The 17,403-nt window shown below is 50.7% G+C and overlaps 1 protein-coding gene across 1 annotated transcript in view; it reads right to left on the reverse strand.

Annotated features, from left to right (window-relative positions):
* Positions 1–5,313: 5,313 nt before the first annotated feature.
* The window catches only part of LOC130191145 (chloride anion exchanger-like), a 22,552-nt gene continuing 10,462 nt past the window's right edge, over positions 5,314–17,403 (reverse strand). The window contains exons 10-20 of the mRNA XM_056410812.1: positions 15,131–15,208; positions 14,965–15,060; positions 14,786–14,892; positions 14,656–14,725; positions 11,839–11,931; positions 10,891–10,986; positions 8,428–8,658; positions 8,280–8,334; positions 6,256–6,401; positions 6,121–6,180; positions 5,314–5,401 (exon numbers count right to left, since the gene is read on the reverse strand). Coding sequence (XP_056266787.1) covers positions 5,375–5,401; positions 6,121–6,180; positions 6,256–6,401; positions 8,280–8,334; positions 8,428–8,658; positions 10,891–10,986; positions 11,839–11,931; positions 14,656–14,725; positions 14,786–14,892; positions 14,965–15,060; positions 15,131–15,208 — 1,059 coding nt within the window. The 3' untranslated portion in view covers positions 5,314–5,374. The remainder of the gene's footprint in view (positions 5,402–6,120; positions 6,181–6,255; positions 6,402–8,279; positions 8,335–8,427; positions 8,659–10,890; positions 10,987–11,838; positions 11,932–14,655; positions 14,726–14,785; positions 14,893–14,964; positions 15,061–15,130; positions 15,209–17,403) is intronic.

Consider the following 17,403-nt stretch of genomic DNA (forward strand, 5'->3'; position numbering starts at 1 on the left):
GCCAAGCACGGAAGCCTAGCTTGGCAAGACAAGCACGGGAAGCATTAGCTTGGCCGAAAGCTTTGGCCTGAACGCCGGTAAGCTTAGTTTTTGGAAGCCAGCAGGAAAAACCTAGCACGGAAGCCTTTTGCCTGGACGAAAGCACGGAAGCCTAGCACGGAAGGCCTAGCTCGGAAGGCTTAGCACGGAAGAATTTTTTTTTTTTGGAAGCACAGCACGGAAAACCTAGCACGGAAGCTCAGCACGGAAGCTTAGCACGGAAAAACCTTTGTTAGGCCAAGCCCAAGAGGCACAAAACCAGACGGAAGCATTAGCACGGAAGAATTAGCTCGGAAAACCTAGTTACGGAAGCCTAGTTCACGGAAGCCTTAGCACGGAAAATTTTTGGGGACGGAAGCTTAGCACGGAAGCTCAGCACGGAAGCTTAGTTCAGGCAAGCCCAAGTTTCGGAAGCAAGAGGCAAGCAAGAGGTCAAGCAAGACGGAAGCCTAGCACGGAAAATCAGCACGGAAGCTCAGCACGGGAAGCCAGCATCTGGAAAAACCAGCACGGAAGCATTAGTTACGGAAAAACCTTTGACGGAAGAAAATTTTTGAGGCCAATAAACCTTTGAGGGGAAGCCTTAGTTCATTGGAAAAACCTTTGCTCGGAAAACCTTTTTTACCGGACGAAAGCTTGGGCCAAGAACGAAAGGTCAATAAACCTAGACGGGAAGCTTAGCTCGGAAGCCTAGCACGGAAAACCTAGCACGGAAGCTTAGCACGGAAGCCTAGCACGGAAGCTTAGCACGGAAAAACCAGAAGGCACAAAACCAGACGGAAGCTTAGTTCACGGAAGAATTAGCACGGGAAGAATCTTTGCACGGAATGAAAGAAAGGAAAGGGGAACATCTATTGTTCATCTGGTCACATGACATCTATTGTTCATCTGGTCACATGACATCTATTGTTCATCTGGTCACATGACATCTATTGTTCATCTGGTCACATGACATCTATTGTTCATCTGGTCACATGACATCTATTGTTCATCTGGTCACATGACATCTATTGTTCATCTGGTCACATGACATCTATTGTTCATCTGGTCACATGACATCTATTGTTCATCTGGTCACATGACATCTATTGTTCATCTGGTCACATGACATCTATTGTTCATCTGGTCACATGACATCTATTGTTCATCTGGTCACATGGACATCTATTGTTCATCTGGTCACATGACATCTATTGTTCATCTGGTCACATGACATCTATTGTTCATCTGGTCACATGACATCTATTGTTCATCTGGTCACATGGCATCTATTGTTCATCTGGTCACATGGCATCTATTGTTCATCTGGTCACATGACATCTATTGTTCATCTGGTCACATGACATCTATTGTTCATCTGGTCATGACATCTATTGTTCATCTGGTCACATGACATCTATTGTTCACCTGGTCACATGACATCTATTGTTCATCTAGTCACATGACATCTATTGTTCATCTGGTCACACGACATCTATTGTTCATCTGGTCACATGACATCTATTGTTCATCTGGTCACATGACATCTATTGTTCATCTGGTCACATGACATCTATTGTTCATCTGGTCACATGACATCTATTGTTCATCTAGTCACATGACATATATTGTTCATCTGGTCACATGACATCTATTGTTCATCTGGTCACATGACATCTATTGTTCACCTGGTCACATGACATCTATTGTTCATCTAGTCACATGACATCTATTGTTCATCAGGTCACATGACATATATTGTTCATCTAGTCACATGACATCTATTGTTCATCTGGTCACATGACATCTATTGTTCACCTGGTCACATGACATCTATTGTTCATCTGGTCACATGACATCTATTGTTCATCTGGTCACATGACATCTATTGTTCATCAGGTCACATGACATCTATTGTTCATCTGGTCACATGACATCTATTGTTCATCTAGTCACATGACATCTATTGTTCATCTGGTCACATGACATCTATTGTTCATCTGGTCACATGACATCTATTGTTCACCTGGTCACATGACATCTATTGTTCACCTGGTCACATGACATCTATTGTTCATCAGGTCACATGACATCTATTGTTCATCTAGTCACATGACATCTATTGTTCATCTGGTCACATGACATCTATTGTTCACCTGGTCACATGACATCTATTGTTCATCTGGTCACATGACATCTATTGTTCATCTGGTCACATGACATCTATTGTTCATCAGGTCACATGACATCTATTGTTCATCTGGTCACATGACATCTATTGTTCACCTGGTCACATGACATCTATTGTTCATCTAGTCACATGACATCTATTGTTCATCTAGTCACATGACATCTATTGTTCATCTGGTCACATGACATCTATTGATCATCTGGTCACATGACATCTATTGTTCATCTGGTCACATGACATCTATTGTTCATCTAGTCACATGACATCTATTGTTCATCTGGTCACATGACATCTATTGTTCACCTGGTCACATGACATCTATTGTTCATCAGGTCACATGACATCTATTGTTCATCAGGTCACATGACATCTATTGTTCATCTGGTCACATGACATCTATTGATCATCTAGTCACATGACATCTATTGTTCATCTGGTCACATGACATCTATTGTTCACCTGGTCACATGACATCTATTGTTCATCTAGTCACATGACATCTATTGATCATCTAGTCACATGACATCTATTGTTCACCTGGTCACATGACATCTATTGTTCATCTAGTCACATGACATCTATTGATCATCTAGTCACATGACATCTATTGTTCATCAGGTCACATGACATCTATTGTTCATCTGGTCACATGACATCTATTGTTCATCTGGTCACATGACATCTATTGTTCATCTGGTCACATGACATCTATTGTTCATCTGGTCACATGACATCTATTGTTCATCTGGTCACATGACATATATTGTTCATCTGGTCACATGACATCTATTGTTCATCTGGTCACATGACATCTATTGTTCATCTGGTCACATGGCATCTATTGTTCATCTGGTCACATGACATCTAGTGTTCATCTGGTCACATGACATCTATTGTTCATCTGGTCACATGACATCTATTGTTCATCTGGTCACATGACATCTAGTGTTCATCTGGTCACATGACATCTATTGTTCATCTGGTCACATGACATCTATTGTTCACCTGGTCACATGACATCTATTGTTCATCTGGTCACATGACATCTATTGTTCATCTGGTCACATGACATCTATTGTTCACCTGGTCACATGACATCTATTGTTCATCTGGTCACATGACATCTATTGTTCATCTGGTCACATGACATCTATTGTTCATCTGGTCACATGACATCTATTGTTCATCTGGTCACATGACATCTATTGTTCATCTGGTCACATGACATCTATTGTTCATCTGGTCACATGGCATATATTGTTCATCTGGTCACATGACATCTATTGTTCATCTGGTCACATGACATCTAGTGTTCATCTGGTCACATGACATCTATTGTTCATCTGGTCACATGACATCTATTGTTCATCTGGTCACATGGCATCTATTGTTCATCTGGTCACATGACATCTATTGTTCATCTGGTCACATGACATCTATTGTTCATCTGGTCTCATGACATCTATTGTTCATCTGGTCACATGACATCTATTGTTCATCTGGTCACATGACATCTATTGTTCATTTGGTCACATGACATCTATTGTTCATCTGGTCACATGACATCTATTGTTCATCAGGTCACATGACATCTATTGTTCACCTGGTCACATGACATCTATTGTTCATCTGGTCACATGACATCTATTGTTCATCTGGTCACATGACATCTATTGTTCATCTGGTCACATGACATCTATTGTTCACCTGGTCACATGACATCTATTGTTCATCTGGTCACATGACATCTATTGTTCATTTGGTCACATGACATCTATTGTTCATCTGGTCACATGACATCTATTGTTCATCTGGTCACATGACATCTATTGTTCATCTGGTCTCATGACATCTATTGTTCATCTGGTCACATGACATCTATTGTTTTCCTGATCTGATGTGAGGTCAAAGGTCAAAGGCCAGGGATGTCTGTGTCCGGATTGTAAAGCCCTCTGAGGGGAGGTTGTGATGTTGGGCTATATAAAATAAACTGAGCTTATTTGAACCATTTCTTGTGCATCCCGTCTGCGTGTCATCTCAAGGTCGAGACACCTCAAGGTTCCTCGTGAGGTGTCGGGCCAAAGAGGATATTGCTTAATGGCTGCCATATAACTTTTATTTGATCATGGCCTGTTCAGTTCAGGTGAACATTTGGCTGAACATGAAAGGAGAGCGTTTATTATCCATCCTTCTGACATGGTAGCTGTCGTCATTCAGAACCGATTACCACATGAGGCCTGCTCTCTGTTTACAGGAACACTAAAGGCCTCTAATGTCACCGGCCGAGCTCCTGAGCCGTATCTCTGAATGACAATCCTTAAAGCCCGGTGGAACCCAAAGGTCAGTCATGGTATCATTGTGACCGCCTGGACACTGATGAGGACTAGTGACTTTAGAGAGGAAGACTTCTCCTCTATGGGACTTCCTAGAATAACAAAGGAACTCTGAACTCTACTGTTCCTTAGTTATGGTTCTAATGCTAACAGAACCCATGGTCCACATACCGAGTCCTAGCTCCTCTATCGTATGAACCCGGTTCTGAGTGGAATGGGACCACAAAGAGTTCTCCTGCATCATATTGAACCAAGAGGAAGAGATGTGAAGAGATGTGAAGAGATGTGAAGGAAGTGAAGAGATGTGAAGAGATGTGAAGTGAAGGAAGTGAAGAGATGTGAAGAGATGTGAAGGAAGTGAAGAGATGTGAAGTGAAGAGATGTGAAGGAAGTGAAGAGATGTGAAGGAAGTGAAGGAAGTGAAGAGATGAGATGTGAAGAGATGGGAAGGAAGTGAAGGAAGTGAAGAGATGAGATGTGAAGGATGTGAAGAGATGTGAAGTGAAGGAAGTGAAGGAAGTGAAGAGATGTGAAGAGATGTGAATCATAAATCCATCTTTAGAGTAATGACATATTTATTTCTACCATTCAATCTTTTTCACATTGGTTTAGAGAAGAGTGATTTATTATCATGATCATAAAATATAACTATACAACTTGTCCAATATATTGCATCTACATTTCCTACAAACCCAGTATATACAGTATAAAAGCATCAACACACGACAGTAAATACTGTCTCTGTAATCTGTGGTTGTCAGATGAAACATCTCAGTGTATGGCAGTGATCCATGAGACCATGTGTCTGTTCATCACGGTCTTCTCTTCTTGATCAGAACCGGGTCTCTGGACCTGCCGCCTGTGGGTGAAGCACACAGAGTTATGGAACATGTTCCATCGCAGCTCACGTTCCTCCAAGCACACAGATATTAAACAACAAACTGATTCTTTTCCTCAACGTTTTACAATTAAATCTGTTACAAAAGCTCTCCGTCCTTCTAGAACACCAGATGACTCTCTGGGCCGGTCGGGTCAAAGAGCCGAGAACGATGCGTCAAATACCAGAGAAGAAGATTCTGAGCTTGCTCAGGGAGCTTGTTTTCCTTTGGTGGTTACAAAAAATATATATATATGAAATATTATATATATATATTTATATAGATACATGATAATATATATATCTATATTAATAATATAAATATGATGTTTCATATGTATATATTTATATGTATATTATATATTATGAATAAATAAAAAATATATAGAGCCGCTCGGAGCTCTCCTGTCGGCATGACGATGTTTACAGCTTTCTGCTCTTCACGCCAATCATTGACCAGGAGGAAGACTTCTGTTCTCCAGTCAGGAAGTCATTTAAAATGTAATATCACTGTGTTGTTGAAATATAACGAAGTGGGCGAGTGTCGTGAACTAGTCTGATGCCACTTTAACATTCCTTTATATTTCTGGCTTTAAAAATGTCTCACTGGTGCATTTGGTCTGTTGATCAAAGGGGCGTGTCTCACAAAATAGATCCAATGAATCAGTACATTATAAATATAAGAAGAATAGGATCCGTACACTTCTGTCTCTGCTCCTCAAGCCGCCTTCAGGGAGATGAACCGTGACCGTGGTGTTGACCTGCAGAGCCACAGCAGTGTTAGTTCAGGCCTACATAAGAGGTCACCGCGCCCTCCTCGGTGACCTCCTGCTCACCTTGTCGTGGGCGCAGCTCTTCTCGGCGGCCTGCGGGTGTTTCTCCAGGACGTGCAGCACGGCGTCGTGCACCGTCAGGAAGAACATCGACGGCTGGACCTCGTCGTCAAAGAAGCAGCAGTCGTGGAGTTTCTCCAGGATGTAGGCTGCAGGAAGAAGAGGTGGAGGAGCAGTGATAGAAGAGGAGGAGCAGTGATAGAAGAGGTGGAGGAGTGATAGAGGAGGAGGAGGAGCAGTGATAGAAGAGGTGGAGGAGCAGTGATAGAAGAGGAGGAGCAGTGATAGAAGAGGTGGAGGAGCAGTGATAGAAGAGGTGGAGGAGCAGTGATAGAAGAGGAGGAGCAGTGATAGAAGAGGAGGAGCAGTGATAGAAGAGGTGGATGGGAGGGCAGTGATAGAAGAGGTGGAGGCAGTGATAAGAGAGGGGGAGCAGTGATAGAAGAGGTGGAGGAGCAGTGATAGAAGAGGTGGAGGAGCAGTGATAGAAGAGGAGGAGCAGTGATAGAAGAGGTGGAGGAGTGATAGAGGAGGAGGAGCAGTGATAGAAGAAGAGGTGGAGGAGTGATAGAAGAGGTGGAGGAGTGATAGAGGTGGAGGAGTGATAGAGGAGGAGGAGGAGCAGTGATAGAAGAGGAGGAGCAGTGATAGAAGAGGTGGAGGAGCAGTGATAGAAGAGGTGGAGGAGTGATAGAGGAGGAGGAGGAGCAGTGATAGAAGAGGAGGAGGAGCAGTGATAGAAGAGGAGGAGCAGTGATAGAAGAGGTGGAGGAGTGATAGAGGTGGAGGAGTGATAGAGGAGGAGGAGGAGCAGTGATAGAAGAGGAGCAGTGATAGAAGAGGTGGAGGTGATGGGGAGGAGGAGGCAGTGATAGAAGAGGAGGAGCAGTGATAGAAGAGGGAGGAGCAGTGATAGAGGAGGAGGAGGAGCAGTGATAGAAGAGGAGGAGCAGTGATAGAAGAGGAGGAGGAGCAGTGATAGAAGAGGAGGAGCAGTGATAGAAGAGGTGGAGGAGCAGTGATAGAAGAGGAGGAGCAGTGATAGAAGAGGAGGAGCAGTGATAGAAGAGTTGGAGGAGCAGTGATAGAAGAGGAGGAGCAGTGATAGAAGAGGTGGAGGAGTGATAGAGGAGGAGGAGGAGCAGTGATAGAAGAGGAGGAGCAGTGATAGAAGAGGTGGAGGAGTGATAGAGGAGGAGGAGGAGCAGTGATAGAAGAGGTGGAGGAGCAGTGATAGAAGAGGAGGAGCAGTGATAGAAGAGGTGGAGGAGCAGTGATAGAAGAGGAGGAGCAGTGATAGAAGAGGTGGAGGAGTGATAGAGGAGGAGGAGCAGTGATAGAAGAGGAGGAGGAGCAGTGATAGAAGAGGAGGAGCAGTGATAGAAGAGGTGGAGGAGTGATAGAAGAGGTGGAGGAGCAGTGATAGAAGAGGAGGAGGAGCAGTGATAGAAGAGGTGGAGGAGTGATAGAGGAGGAGGAGCAGTGATAGAGGAGGAGGAGGAGCAGTGATAGAAGAGGAGGAGGAGCAGTGATAGAAGAGGAGGAGGAGCAGTGATAGAAGAGGTGGAGGAGCAGTGATAGAAGAGGAGGAGGAGCAGTGATAGAAGAGGAGGAGGAGCAGTGATAGAAGAGGAGGAGGAGCAGTGATAGAAGAGGAGGAGGAGCAGTGACAGAAGAGGAGGAGCAGTGACAGAAGAGGAGGAGGAGGAGCAGTGACAGAAGAGGAGGAGCAGTGACAGAAGAGGAGGAGGAGGAGCAGTGATAGAAGTGGAGGAGCAGTGATAGAAGAGGTGGAGGAGTGATAGAAGAGGTGGAGGAGCAGTGATAGAAGAGGAGGAGCAGTGACAAGAGGAGGAGCAGTGATAGAAGAGGTGGAGGAGTGATAGAAGTGGAGGAGCAGTGATAGAAGAGGTGGAGGAGTGATAGAAGAGGAGGAGGAGCAGTGATAGAAGAGGAGGAGGAGCAGTGACAGAAGAGGAGGAGGAGCCTCTGGTCCCTCCTGTCTCCTGACTGTCTCAGTTCCTTACGATCACACGCAGCGATGTAGATCTCAACCTCCACCCGGATCAGGTCCTTCAGCATCTGTAGAAAAAAGAGATGAGACGATAAAAAGAACAGAACCGATAGAAAGTGGGTCTTGTAGAAGCCGCTAGAAGGACAGAGAGTCCGTCTCACCGCCTTCAGCCCCTTCAGCGCCGACATGTCCAGGAAGGAGACGGCGGCGAAGTCCAGCACCAGGCTGTGGAGCGCCACTCGGGGAGCGTCGATGTAGGCGGGCAGCGCGGCGCTCCAGTCGATCCGGGTCGGGAGGTCCTGGAAGTCCGTGGGCCGGTCCAGGTCCTCCAGGGCCTCCAGGGCGCTCTTATCCTCCGGGACGGGGCCACAGGACGAGTTCCTGAAGCCCTTCTGCAACGGGAAGAACACGGTCGGCTCACAGGGGCCACACAGGGGGCCACAGGGGCCACACAGGGGGCCACAGGGGACACACAGGGGCCACACAGGGGGACACACAGGGGACACACAGGGGGCCACAGGGGACACACAGGGGGCCACAGGGGACACACAGGGGGCCACATAGGGGGCCACAGGGGCCACACAGGGCACAGACCAGGAGGAGAGGATGACAGAGGAAGGAAGCCGGGCTCGCCGCTGGCCAGAGGAGCAGCGGCGAGCCCTCGTCTCCGTGGGTCATGAGAGGACCCTGGGGTCATGTGGGGTCAGGAGAGGACCCTGGGGTCATGTGGGGTCATGAGAGGACCCTGGGGTCATGTGGGGTCAGGAGAGGACCCTGGGGTCATGTGGGGTCAGGAGAGGACCCTGGGGTCATGTGGGGTCATGTGGGGTCAGGAGAGGACCCTGGGGTCATGTGGGGTCAGGAGAGGACCCTGGGGTCATGAGAGGACCCTGGGGTCATGTGGGGTCAGGAGAGGACCCTGGGGTCATGTGGGGTCAGGAGAGGACCCTGGGGTCATGTGGGGTCAGGAGAGGACCCTGGGGCCATGTGGGGTCATGAGAGGACCCTGGGGCCATGGGGTCATGAGAGGACCCTGGGGTCATGTGGGGTCATGAGAGGACCCTGGGGCCATGTGGGGTCAGGAGAGGACCCTGGGGTCATGTGGGGTCATGAGAGGACCCTGGGGCCATGTGGGGTCATGAGAGGACCCTGGGGTCATGTGGGGTCATGAGAGGACCCTGGGGTCATGTGGGGTCATGAGAGGACCCTGGGGTCATGTGGGGTCATGAGAGGACCCTGGGGTCATGTGGGGTCATGAGAGGACCCTGGGGCCATGGGGTCAGGAGAGGACCCTGGGGTCATGTGGGGTCATGAGAGGACCCTGGGGCCATGTGGGGTCATGAGAGGACCCTGGGGTCATGTGGGGTCATGAGAGGACCCTGGGGCCATGTGGGGTCATGTGGGGTCATGAGAGGACCCTGGGGCCATGTGGGGTCATGAGAGGACCCTGGGGCCATGTGGGGTCATGAGAGGACCCTGGGGCCATGTGGGGTCATGAGAGGACCCTGGGGCCATGTGGGGTCATGAGAGGACCCTGGGGTCATGTGGGGTCATGAGAGGACCCTGGGGTCATGTGGGGTCAGGAGAGGACCCTGGGGTCATGTGGGGTCATGAGAGGACCCTGGGGTCATGTGGGGTCAGGAGAGGACCCTGGGGTCATGAGAGGACCCTGGGGTCATGTGGGGTCAGGAGAGGACCCTGGGGTCATGTGGGGTCAGGAGAGGACCCTGGGGTCATGTGGGGTCAGGAGAGGACCCTGGGGCCATGTGGGGTCAGGAGAGGACCCTGGGGTCATGTGGGGTCAGGAGAGGACCGTGGGGTCATGTGGGGTCAGGAGAGGACCCTGGGGTCATGTGGGATCAGGAGAGGACCCTGGGGTCATGTGGGGTCAGGAGAGGACCCTGGGGCCATGTGGGGTCATGAGAGGACCCTGGGGCCATGTGGGGTCATGAGAGGACCCTGGGGCCATGTGGGGTCATGAGAGGATCCTGGGTCCATGTGGGGTCAGGAGAGGACCCTGGGGCCATGTGGGGTCATGAGAGGACCCTGGGGTCATGTGGGGTCATGAGAGGACCCTGGGGCCATGTGGGGTCAGGAGAGGACCCTGGGGTCATGTGGGGTCAGGAGAGGACCCTGGGGTCATGTGGGGTCATGAGAGGACCCTGGGGCCATGTGGGGTCATGAGAGGACCCTGGGGTCATGTGGGGTCATGAGAGGACCCTGGGGCCATGTGGGGTCAGGAGAGGACCCTGGGGTCATGTGGGGTCATGAGAGGACCCTGGGGTCATGTGGGGTCATGAGAGGACCCTGGGGCCATGTGGGGTCATGAGAGGACCCTGGGGCCATGTGGGGTCATGAAAGGACCCTGGGGCCATGTGGGGTCAGGAGAGGACCCTGCAGCTCTCCTTGGCCCCCGCTGTGGACACTGACCTTGGAGCTGCTCTCTGGGTCATGACCTCTGACACACGGTGACCCCAGAGACAGTCAGCGCCATCGACCCAACACACACCCCGGCACATTCACACACTCCCAATGGTTCAGCCTCGATGTGGACCAATGAGCAGAGACGTGTCTTTGTCACGTCTCTGCTCATTGGCTGGAGGAGCGAGGAGGCTGAGACTCACCGATGTCCACTGGAGGTCTCCCTTCTTCAGAAGCTTCCGGATCATCCTCAGAGCTTTGTTCCTCTTCCTCAGCACTCGCAGCGGGTTGAAGCCGACCTGGACACAGAGGAGTGAGACACTGCTTTGGATATACTCATAAATAATAATAACAATGTAATGTTTTATTATATCACTTTATACGAGTGATTATTTGTGAGCGGCATTGTTTTTAAACTTCAGGATATCATATAATATCATCATCATTCCAACTTTGTTCAAACAGCCCCTAGAAAAACAGCGAATCAAGTGATTTGATGACAAATCAAAAGAAAGATCAGAAAATAAACTCATTCAAATGAATTTAAAATGAAAATATTTTTTTATTTCAATGAAACAGTGGAAGTATCTGAGCCTCTCAGCAGCGTCTGGGTTCACCAGGGAAGGGGCGGAGCCTGTGTGTGTCGTCAGCACGGTGACGTCATTGGAGGACCTGGAGGGTAGATGTGTGGAGGAACAGAACCAGACCAGAAGCAGACCAGAACCAGACCAGAAGCAGACCAGAACCCGAGCCGACGTGAGGCTGAGCGGTCAGGAGGTGGGGAGGAGGCGGGGTCTGCTGGGTGAAAGCATCTCAAAGGAGAGCTGAGGCTCCGCCCAGCCGGCCGCCGTCTGTCCTCCGTGAAGCTCTCAAAGTTGAGTTTTTGCTTCTTTAACTGACATTTGATAGATTCACATTGAATCTCCCCAAATCTCTTAAAATACATCTAAACACGTTTTGTCCCCATTTCGGTTCCTTTCCCAGCATTCCCTCTTTGACTTGTGTTCGACCTTTTGTCCTGCAAAGGGACCGCAGCGTCCAGGACGTCGGACCAGTGCCCAGCTCCTCAGTCACCAGAACGATTGAAGGCTTCTTAAAAGCCCAGGAAACGTAAAGCACATTCCCGTAAACTCCCTGGTCCCTGAACTCACCGCCTCCACCAGCTTAGTCCTGAAGAACTCGATGTTGGCGAAGAAGATGGGGGACGGGATCCTGAAGATCTTCACTCCCTCTGGCTCAGAGATCTGAAGACAGGCACAATGCAATGTCTCGCGTGTCAATGTGGCGTATCAATGTGGCATGTCAATGTGGCGTGTCAATGTAGCGTGTCAGTGTCGCGTGTCAGTGTCGCGTGTCAGTGTAGCGTGTCAATGTCGCGTGTCAGTGTCGCGTGTCAGTGTAGCGTGTCAATGTGGCGTGTCAATGTAGCGTGTCAGTGTAGCGTGTCAATGTGGCGTGTCAATGTAGCGTGTCAATGTGGCGTGTCAATGTGGTGTGTCAATGTGGCATGTCAATGTGGCGTGTCAATGTAGCGTGTCAATGTAGCGTGTCAATGTCGTGTGTCAATGTGGCGTGTCAATGTAGCGTGTCAGTGTAGCGTGTCAATGTCGCGTGTCAGTGTCGCGTGTCAGTGTAGCGTGTCAATGTGGCGTGTCAATGTAGCGTGTCAATGTGGCGTGTCAATGTAGCGTGTCAATGTGGCATGTCAATGTGGTGTGTCAATGTGGCATGTCAATGTGGCGTGTCAATGTAGCGTGTCAATGTGCGGTCAATGTGGCGTGTCAATGTAGCGCGTGTCAGTGTGGCGTGTCAATGTGGCGTGTCAGTGTGGCGTGTCAATGTAGCGTGTCAATGTGGCGTGTCAATGTAGCGTGTCAGTGTCGTGTGTCAATGTGGCGTGTCAATGTGGGTGTCAATGTGGCGTGTCAATGTAGCGTGTCAATGTGGCGTGTCAGTGTAGCGTGTCAATGTGGCGTGTCAGTGTAGCGTGTCAATGTAGCGTGTCAATGTGGCGTGTCAGTGTAGTGTGTCAATGTGGCGGTCAATGTCAGTAGCATGTCAATGTGGCGTGTCAGTGTAGCGTGTCAATGAGGCGTGTCAATGTAGCGTGTCAATGTGGCGTGTCAGTGTAGCGTGTCAATGAGGCGTGTCAATGTAGCGTGTCAATGTAGCATGTCAATGTGGCGTGTCAGTGTAGTGTGTCAATGTGGCATGTCAATGTAGCGTGTCAATGTGGCGTGTCAGTGTAGCGTGTCAATGTAGTGTGTCAATGTGGCGTGTCAATGTAGCGTGTCAATGTGGCGTGTCAATGTAGCGTGTCAATGTGGCGTGTCAATGTAGCGTGTCAATGTGGCGTGTCAATGTAGTGTCAATGTAGCGTGTCAATGTGGTGTGTCAATGTAGCGTGTCAATGTGGCGTGTCAATGTAGCGTGTCAGTGTAGCGTGTCAATGTGGCGTGTCAGTGTAGCGTGTCAATGTGGCGTGTCAATGTAGCGTGTCAATGTAGTGTGTCAATGTAGCGTGTCAGTGTAGCGTGTCAATGTAGCGTGTCAGTGTAGCGTGTCAATGTGGTGTGTCAATGTAGCGTGTCAATGTGGTGTGTCAATGTAGCGTGTCAATGTGGCGTGTCAATGTAGCGTGTCAATGTGGCATGTCAATGTGGTGTGTCAATGTGGCATGTCAATGTGGCGTGTCAATGTAGCGTGTCAATGTAGCGTGTCAATGTCGTGTGTCAATGTGGCGTGTCAATGTAGCGTGTCAATGTCGCGTGTCAGTGTCGCGTGTCAGTGTAGCGTGTCAATGTGGCGTGTCAATGTAGCGTGTCAATGTGGCGTCAATGTGGCATGTCAATGTGGTGTGTCAATGTGGCATGTCAATGTGGCGTGTCAATGTAGCGTGTCAATGTCGCGTGTCAATGTGGCGTGTCAATGTAGCGTGTCAGTGTAGCGTGTCAATGTGGCGTGTCAATGTGGCGTGTCAGTGTGGCGTGTCAATGTAGCGTGTCAATGTGGCGTGTCAATGTCGTGTGTCAATGTGGCGTGTCAATGTGGCGTGTCAGTGTAGCATGTCAATGTAGCGTGTCAATGTGGCGTGTCAGTGTAGCGTGTCAATGTGGCGTGTCAGTGTAGCGTGTCAATGTAGCGTGTCAATGTGGCGTGTCAGTGTAGTGTGTCAATGTGGCGTGTCAATGTAGCATGTCAATGTGGCGTGTCAGTGTAGCGTGTCAATGAGGCGTGTCAATGAGGCGTGTCAATGTAGCGTGTCAATGTAGCATGTCAATGTGGCGTGTCAGTGTAGTGTGTCAATGTGGCATGTCAATGTAGCGTGTCAATGTGGCGTGTCAGTGTAGCGTGTCAATGAGGCGTGTCAATGTAGCGTGTCAATGTAGCATGTCAATGTGGCGTGTCAGTGTAGTGTGTCAATGTGGCATGTCAATGTAGCGTGTCAATATGGCATGTCAGTGTAGCATGTCAATGTGGCGTGTCAATGTAGCATGTCAATGTGGTGTGTCAATGTAGCGTGTCAATGTGGCGTGTCAATGTAGCGTGTCAGTGTAGCGTGTCAATGTGGCGTGTCAGTGTAGCGTGTCAATGTGGCGTGTCAATGTAGCGTGTCAATGTGGTGTGTCAATGTAGCGTGTCAATGTGGTGTGTCAATGTAGCGTGTCAATGTGGCGTGTCAATGTGGCGTGTCAATGTGGCGTGTCAGTGTAGCGTGTCAATGTGGCGTGTCAATGTAGCGTGTCAGTGTAGCGTGTCAATGTGGCGTGTCAGTGTAGCGTGTCAATGTGGCGTGTCAATGTAGCGTGTCAATGTGGTGTGTCAATGTAGCGTGTCAGTGTAGCGTGTCAATGTAGCGTGTCAGTGTAGCGTGTCAATGTGGTGTGTCAATGTAGCGTGTCAATGTGGTGTGTCAATGTAGCGTGTCAATGTGGCGTGTCAATGTGGCGTGTCAATGCGGCGCTCACGTCCAGGTAGTCCTTCCGGTCCCGGTAGACGTCGGTCCCCGGCACGTTGGCCAGCTGGCTGCAGCGCGGGCTGAGGACAGAGACGCGGTGAGAGACGCTCACAACACCAGCAGAAACTCAGGGAACGTACAACTGAGCCCGGAGGACCACGCTGAGCAGCTCCACGCCGAGGCCCGCCGCCAGGCCCAGGTCCAGGCCCAGCAGGACGGAGGCCAGGCAGGTGCCCACCCACACCACCTAGGGGGGGGCACAAAGGGTTAACAGCAGGGACCAGAGGAACGAGCCACGACGTCTGGGAGGAGAACCTACGCAGTCCGGCTTGTCCCTCCTCCACAGGTACGGGACCTCTCTGAACTGCATCAGCATGGCCTTCAGGTTCACGATGACCACGGCACCCAGCACGGACTGAGGGGTCAAAGGTCAGATGACAGCCAGACTCTCACATGTTCCTCATTTATAGAGGAGCGAGGCGTACCTTGGGGAGCGGCTCCAACAGGAAGCCGATGGCCAGCGTGAAGATCATCACGACGAGAGCCGACAGCAGACCAGCCACCTGGGGAACCGCAGCGTGAGGAACCGCAGAACCACAGCGTGAGGAACCACAGCGTGAGGAACCGCAGCATGAGGAACCACAGCGTGAGCAACCACAGCGTGAGGAACAGCAGCATGAGGAACCGCAGCGTGAGGAACCACAGCATGAGAAACCACAGCGTGAGGAACCACAGCATGAGGAAGCACAGCGTGAGGAACCACAGCATGAAGAACCACAGCGTGAGAAACCACAGCGTGAGGAACCACAGCGTGAGGAACCACAGCGTGAGGAACCACAGCATGAGGAACCACAGTGTGAGGAACCGCAGCATGAGGAACCACAGCATGAGAAACCACAGCGTGAGGAAACACAGCGTGAGGAACCACAGCGTGAGGAACCGCAGCGTGAGAAACCGCAGCGTGAGGAACCGCAGCGTGAGGAACCGCAGCGTGAGGAACCGCAGCGTGAGGAACCGCAGCGTGAGGAACTGCAGCGTGAGGAACCGCAGCATGAGGAACCACAGCATGAGGAACCGCAGAACCACAGCGTGAGGAACCACAGCGTGAGGAACCGCAGAACCACAGCATGAGGAACCACAGCATGAGGAACCGCAGAACCACAGCGTGAGGAACCGCAGAACCACAGCGTGACGAACCACAGCATGAGGAACCGCAGCATGAGGAACCGCAGCGTGAAGAACCGCAGCGTGAGGAACCACAGCATGAAGAACCACAGCATGAGAAACCACAGCGTGAGGAACCACAGCATGAGGAACCGCAGCGTGAGGAACCACAGCGTGAGGAACCACAGCGTGAGGAACCGCAGCGTGAGGAACAGCAGCGTGAGGAACCACAGCGTGAGGAACCACAGCGTGAGGAACCGCAGAACCACAGCATGAGGAACCACAGCGTGAGGAACCACAGCATGAGGAACCACAGAACCACAGCATGAGGAACCACAGCGTGAGGAACCACAGCATGAGGAACCGCAGAACCACAGCATGAGGAAGCACAGCGTGAGGAACCGCAGAACCACAGCGTGAGGAACCACAGAACCACAGCATGAGGAACCACAGCGTGAGGAACCACAGTGTGAGGAACCGCAGAACCACAGCATGAGGAACCACAGCATGAGGAACCACAGAACGAGGAACCACAGCGTGAGGAACCGCAGAACCACAGCATGAGGAACCACAGCGTGAGGAACCACAGCATGAGGAACCACAGAACCACAGCATGAGGAACCACAGAGTGAGGAACCACAGCATGAGGAACCGCAGAACCACAGCATGAGGAAGCACAGCGTGAGGAACTGCAGAACCACAGCGTGAGGAACCACAGCGTGAGGAACCGCAGCATGAGGAACCACAGCGTGAGCAACCACAGCGTGAGGAACAGCAGCATGAGGAACCGCAGCGTGAGGAACCACAGCATGAGAAACCACAGCGTGAGGAACCACAGCATGAGGAAGCACAGCGTGAGGAACCACAGCATGAAGAACCACAGCGTGAGAAACCACAGCGTGAGGAACCACAGCGTGAGGAACCACAGCGTGAGGAACCACAGCATGAGGAACCACAGTGTGAGGAACCGCAGCATGAGGAACCACAGCATGAGAAACCACAGCGTGAGGAAACACAGCGTGAGGAACCACAGCGTGAGGAACCGCAGCGTGAGAAACCGCAGCGTGAGGAACCGCAGCGTGAGGAACCGCAGCGTGAGGAACCGCAGCATGAGGAACTGCAGCGTGAGGAACCGCAGCATGAGGAACCACAGCATGAGGAACCGCAGAACCACAGCGTGAGGAACCACAGCGTGAGGAACCGCAGAACCACAGCATGAGGAACCACAGCATGAGGAACCGCAGAACCACAGCGTGAGGAACCGCAGAACCACAGCGTGACGAACCACAGCATGAGGAACCGCAGCATGAGGAACCGCAGCGTGAAGAACCGCAGCGTGAGGAACCACAGCATGAAGAACCACAGCATGAGAAACCACAGCGTGAGGAACCACAGCATGAGGAACCGCAGCGTGAGGAACCACAGCGTGAGGAACCACAGCGTGAGGAACCGCAGCGTGAGGAACAGCAGCGTGAGGAACCACAGCGTGAGGAACCGCAGCGTGAGGAACTGCAGCGTGAAGAACCGCAGCGTGAGGAACCGCAGCGTGAGGAACCACAGCGTGAGGAACCGCAGAACCACAGCATGAGGAACC

The sequence above is a fragment of the Pseudoliparis swirei genome, unplaced genomic scaffold (genome assembly GCF_029220125.1).
Source record: "Pseudoliparis swirei isolate HS2019 ecotype Mariana Trench unplaced genomic scaffold, NWPU_hadal_v1 hadal_27, whole genome shotgun sequence".
Classification (NCBI taxonomy): domain Eukaryota; kingdom Metazoa; phylum Chordata; class Actinopteri; order Perciformes; family Liparidae; genus Pseudoliparis; species Pseudoliparis swirei.